Source organism: Populus nigra, chromosome 6 (genome assembly GCF_951802175.1).
Source record: "Populus nigra chromosome 6, ddPopNigr1.1, whole genome shotgun sequence".
NCBI lineage: Eukaryota > Viridiplantae > Streptophyta > Magnoliopsida > Malpighiales > Salicaceae > Populus > Populus nigra.
This window is the reverse complement of record NC_084857.1, coordinates 8,688,658-8,693,986: the sequence shown is the minus strand read 5'-3', so window position 1 is coordinate 8,693,986 and position 5,329 is coordinate 8,688,658. Positions and strand designations below refer to the sequence as shown.

The 5,329-nt window shown below is 35.9% G+C and overlaps 1 protein-coding gene across 1 annotated transcript; it reads left to right on the top strand.

Moving 5' to 3' along the window:
• Window positions 1-4,043: 4,043 nt before the first annotated feature.
• LOC133696933 (zinc finger protein GIS3-like) lies at window positions 4,044-4,967 on the top strand. Its single transcript, XM_062119231.1, has one exon. The coding sequence runs from the start codon at window positions 4,144-4,146 to the stop codon at window positions 4,885-4,887; it is 744 nt and encodes a 247-aa protein (XP_061975215.1). The 5' UTR covers window positions 4,044-4,143; the 3' UTR covers window positions 4,888-4,967.
• The last annotated feature ends 362 nt before the right edge of the window (window positions 4,968-5,329 follow it).

Here is a 5,329-nt window from a genome sequence, read left to right as displayed (position 1 = left end):
ACATAAAACTATTCACCAACGGGTCATCACAACAATCCCATCAGATCCCTCATCGTCTTGTGCATCCGAGTAGATAAGGGGGGCAAAAAAAAAAATTGGTTAAATTCGAAAGGAGAAAAAAAAATATCCAAGAAGCCACGTCCATTACAACCGTTGGTTATGATAAGCTAACTTGACCTTTAGTTTTTTCACTCGTGATATTTAAACCTTGTGTCATCATATATATTAACCTCGTAATTAGGAAAAAATTGCCATTTTGGTTTTTTTAAAAAAATTTATTCATGAAATGGGTGTGCAGGTAGGTTAATTTATATACACGTCTTAAATGAATAATAGCTATTTGATTCTAGTCGAGAATTGAATTTTTTTTTATTGAAAAAAATGTATATGTAGATTTTTATGATGTGTTTTTATATATAAAAAACCTATAGTATAGTTCAAAAAATTCATGCAGGTATCTAATTAAATAAATCAAGAACAATTCATGCAACAAAAAAAAATTATCCAACCTAACCCCTAGCTAACCAAAGTTAATTAGTTAAATTTGGGACACAAGGCATGAACTCAATTAAGTTTAACAATGTTTTTTGTAATTTTTTTAATTTAAAATAGACATTTGTAAAATTAAGAATTAGTAAAATATCAAAGTGATTGGAAAAAAATAAAACAGAAACAAATTACGTTGCTCAATTAATAATCAACCAAATATTAAGTGATGAAAATAAAAAAAGCAAAAGGCAAGAAAAAAAATGCAATTGTAATGGATAAAAATAAAAATAAAAAAAGCAAAAAAGGCTCGCCCTCTCATGCTAGGAAGGCCCAGAGTTCTTGGGCCTCTAAAAAAAGTTACAGGCGCGCGAGCCTGGAGCAGCCCTCATGCTTAGGCCTTACTTTTTAAAAAAATTATTATGGAGAGGAAGACAGGTCACTAGCCCCTTAATGCTTTGAAAAAAAATAGCCACCTGCACTGTCCATATTTCAGCGACCTCCAGTCGCTGAAAAATCAAGTTGGTCTGCTTTAGATAAAAAAAAAACTCATTTTCAACTATATTTCAATATGAAAAATAAAAAAAAAAACACTTTGAATGCTTTGTAAAACATATTTGTAGCCTCTAACAAGCCAGATATTGGCTCTAAAACACACAACCAACCAGAAACAAAATTTTTTTTATGGTTCAAATTTACCAGTTCAAGCAAGTTTAAGAGAGAAAAAAACACCTTGTATAAACTTTACCCATTGACACAAAAACAACCTATTTGTGTGGCTATAATCACTCTCGACCGAGACTTTTTCTCTTTACAACTGGAATCCAACCATCTTTTCTCTTACCTCTCTAATTAGAGATAAAAAAATTAAAAAAAAATAAAATTTAAAACCAAAATTGAATTCATAAATTGTTATGGTTTAAAGGTTTATAATTTGAAAATTTAGAGGACCAAAATGTATGTTTAGCTCCAAGGTTATAAAAATCATCTTTTCTTTTCCACTTTTTTCATCCTAGTACTTTATCTTTGAATCTTCCTGTTCCTTAATATTTTTTTTTTAATTTACCATTAATTTGGACCTATAAAGGTTAATAAAATTTTTTTTAAAAAAAGATAAATCATTGCGACAATCCACAATGATTTGTTTACCGGTGAATAGTGATGTGGGGAACAATATTTTTCTTTTTTAAAGTATTTCTTAATTATTTATTCTATATACATATATGAAGAAAACCCTATCACAACCATGATTAAATTGAAGTATAGGATATCTTATGAAAATAGAGCAAATCAAACATAGATATACTAGCAACAAAACTTGAATTTGAAACAAGATTTTTTCTTATCATCTAAATCTAGACTACATATGTAATATTTAATTAGCTAGTAACAATAGTGTTTATTGATGGAATCTAACGGTCGAAAAAGAACATAAGCTTTCAAATCAAAGTTGATCATCAAGATTCATGGGGGATATTGACAAGGCCTTTTTTTTCTTACATGGGAAAATTTGACCAATTGAAAGAGGTCTTTCGAATAGAACACGCATGAGAAAGAGGGGACAAAGGTGGGTCATACGTTGGAGTTGTGATGAAGACATTGCAAGTAGGTTTTCAATAATTATATACAACAATAATAATATTTATGCTCTTCCTCAAGTGGGTTATCACAAATTTGCTAAAGAAGCTCTCTCTCTCTCTCCCGTAGTTAGTAAGATTCGGAGAGATCTCTCAAAAAGAAATAAATCCATATAGTAATGAAGATCTCAACGTCAATCACGCAAACATCCTAAACATTATTCATCATCAGCACGTAATGGTAGGGCCATGTGATAGTTGTAAGCACCTGAACATTTATATTCAAAGAATTCATGTTTGATTTTTCCATCCAGCTAGCCAGTCTTGTATAGTTTCTTGTTTATTAATTATATATAGTATGGCCTTTCAAATAAGTTAAAGCAACTAGCTAAGCTAAGCGTAAGCTAAATTTCTAGTTTCTTATGTTGACTTCAATTCACAAAAAAAAACTCCCATCATCACAAGGGGGGGAGGGGGGGAGATAGAGCCGATCAGACATAATAGTGAGAAAAAAGGTTATATAGTATATATCATGTGAAACATGCGTATCTAATGTTATATATGCAAGATAATTCAGATGGTGACACGTGGGCCATGAAGAAGTGATTAGTTGGGGACTTCGATGGTGTTAAATCTTGAACGTATCTTGCTGTTTTAGGACATGGATCCAATGTTGCAAGTAGTTAATGTGCTGCATGCATGGTTCCATGTTTTGACTTTTGAAAGTGAGCGTGGTGGGTGGTGGTGGTGGTGTGTGTGCCCTGCGATTGAGAGCCAAGGTACGCGCGCAGTAGCTTTGGGCTTGAGAGTAGGATCGAGAGACTCAGGGGCTAAAAACGGCAACAGAAACATGTCTACAGTTGAGAGAGGGAGTTATGTTTTGTAAGATTAGGGCATTATTAATATTTAGCAGCCTGAGACATGGACTTCACGATGTGTCGTCGGGGTTCGTTCCACCACATTCATTTAAGGACAGTAAATTAAGGTTACAAAAGTGCCCGAGCTCTTAAAAGATGATTGAAGGTACAATCATATACATGTGCGATTTGATTAATTTATCTGTGAGGAATATTGTTTAATCCAAGTCATGGAGAAGCATTGACATTATATACAGTAGAAAGGTACGACGTGTGTCACGTACGAAGTGGTTCATTAGGACTTACTTGTCCATTGCATGTGTACTGAGTATTAGAGCAGCCAATAAAGTCTCTTTAATTGGTTTATCAAACCGATTTGTTGACTTCTAATTGGTCACCTTACTGTACTTTTCATCACCCGTATGAAGTGAATGCAAGGGATCCAGATCATTCGTGCACAGTTTTCTAACCTACTTGCAATAACAATAAGTTTCCTCTCATCGCAGAAGTTAATCAGTGCAGTAGAATCCTCCAAGGAATCTCTTTGTGCGTAATAATATATCTTGGCTTGTTGGGGGATGTTAGCCATTCCTGTGGTGGTATTATTTGAAGACGATACAGTAGGGTTTTCTTGATGAGAAGTTATGAAATAGCAATGAATTGGAAAATCAAAAAGATTTTAACTGGTAGCTTAATTAAAGAATTGTTTTGGCTAAAAATATAATAAAGAATTATAATTATAATTATTATTAATTACCATTACTATTACTATGTTTAATTAATTAAGAACTAATGGGACTATTATTGAATTGAATCCCATTGTCTAACAAAGGGCATTCTTGCAATTTACCCCCATATACACCATCAAAGCTAAGAAGGTACAGTGGTGTCACGCAATAGAGAGAGAGAGATAGAAATTTGCCCGAGACAAGTGCAATCCTTTTGGGTCCAGTGCTCTTGGTTCGTGTTCCCAAAGACCATCACACACTTTCTCCTCCTTGGGATGTCCGCAACCATCTCTCTCTCTCTCTCTCTCTCTCTCTATGACATATCACACTACTCTTTTTTATTTTATTTTTCTCATTTACTTTTTTTTTAATCCTGTATATATACCCCACCCATGCAACATCTCGCCTTGTACTTCACACCCTCAGCTCCCACGCCCCAGTTTCTCTCTTTGTTTCTCTAAACAAGTCTCTCTCACCTTGCTTGCCTATCTAAACATGGCAGAGCTAGACTACGAAACAAAACACAACTCAACCTCTACACGCTTAAAACTATTCGGCTTCAACGTCTCAGAAGATGAAGAACAAATAACCACAACAGACTCTCTCAAGTCATCTTCTTGTAATTCTCCTGACGACTCCTCTTTTGCTACAGCTACAACGACAGTCCCAGCTACGGCTTCAGGAGACAGCAGAAAATACGAGTGTCAGTACTGCTGCAGGGAATTCGCAAACTCACAAGCGCTTGGTGGCCATCAAAACGCACACAAAAAAGAAAGACAGCAACTCAAACGAGCTCAAATGCAAGCCACAAGAAACGCAGCTGCGGCTGCCGTTTCTTTTGGTAGAAACCCTATGATCTCTGCCTTTGCTCCTCCTCCGCATCTCCTGGCCCAAGCAGCAGGCCAGGTTATGGTCCCGGCGGCTTCTCCGTCGTGGGTTTACTTGCCACGTGCTGCAACACCGTTTCACGTTTCACATGGGTGTGTGTTCCCTAGTGGGGTGAGTGGGAGGGGTGGAGGGGGCTTACCATATGGTGACAGTGTAGGAGATTTTGGATTATCTACTAGTGCTAGTGGGCCACACCAACAACTGCAAAGTAGGGCCCATTTTAGCAGTGTAGTTGATGATCATAATGGGCCTACATCATTGAGTAGGTTCTCCGAAGGTGACGATGGGCCTAGCTTTGATGAAAAACTGGGCTTGGACTTGCATCTTAGTCTTGCTCCAGCTGGGCCATGATTTTTTAGGAGTGACCTGGAATATTATTTTCCAAGTCGGATATTTGTACATTTTCAAATTTTATTTATTTATTTTTGCGATGATTTATTTCATTAGATCAGGAATTGCTTCTTCGTCTCCATTTTGCTTTGCTAACTAGTTTAATTTTATAACTGACTCGCTACCTTTAGCAAAATATTTGTTTGCTCCTAACAAGCTTGTTAATTGTGCATACACCACATGGTTGATTTTTTCTGTGGACACGTCTAAGAAATTTCCTTGAAGCCTCGAGGTCACATTACACTGGCGTCTAGCTGTGACTTGTGAGACCAGGGATCCTAGCTGTTCTGATTGTCATTACTTAGCGTATATTAGGGTTTTGTTTACTTTTCTTTTCAATTTTATTTTTCTAATTTTATTGTGTACAAATTCATCATAGCATCTGACCGCAGGACGATTGAAC

Bases quoted from the DNA above. Each gene is read 5' to 3' on its own strand.
- LOC133696933 (XM_062119231.1), top strand. From the start codon at position 4,144: ATGGCAGAGCTAGACTACGAAACAAAACACAACTCAACCTCTACACGC.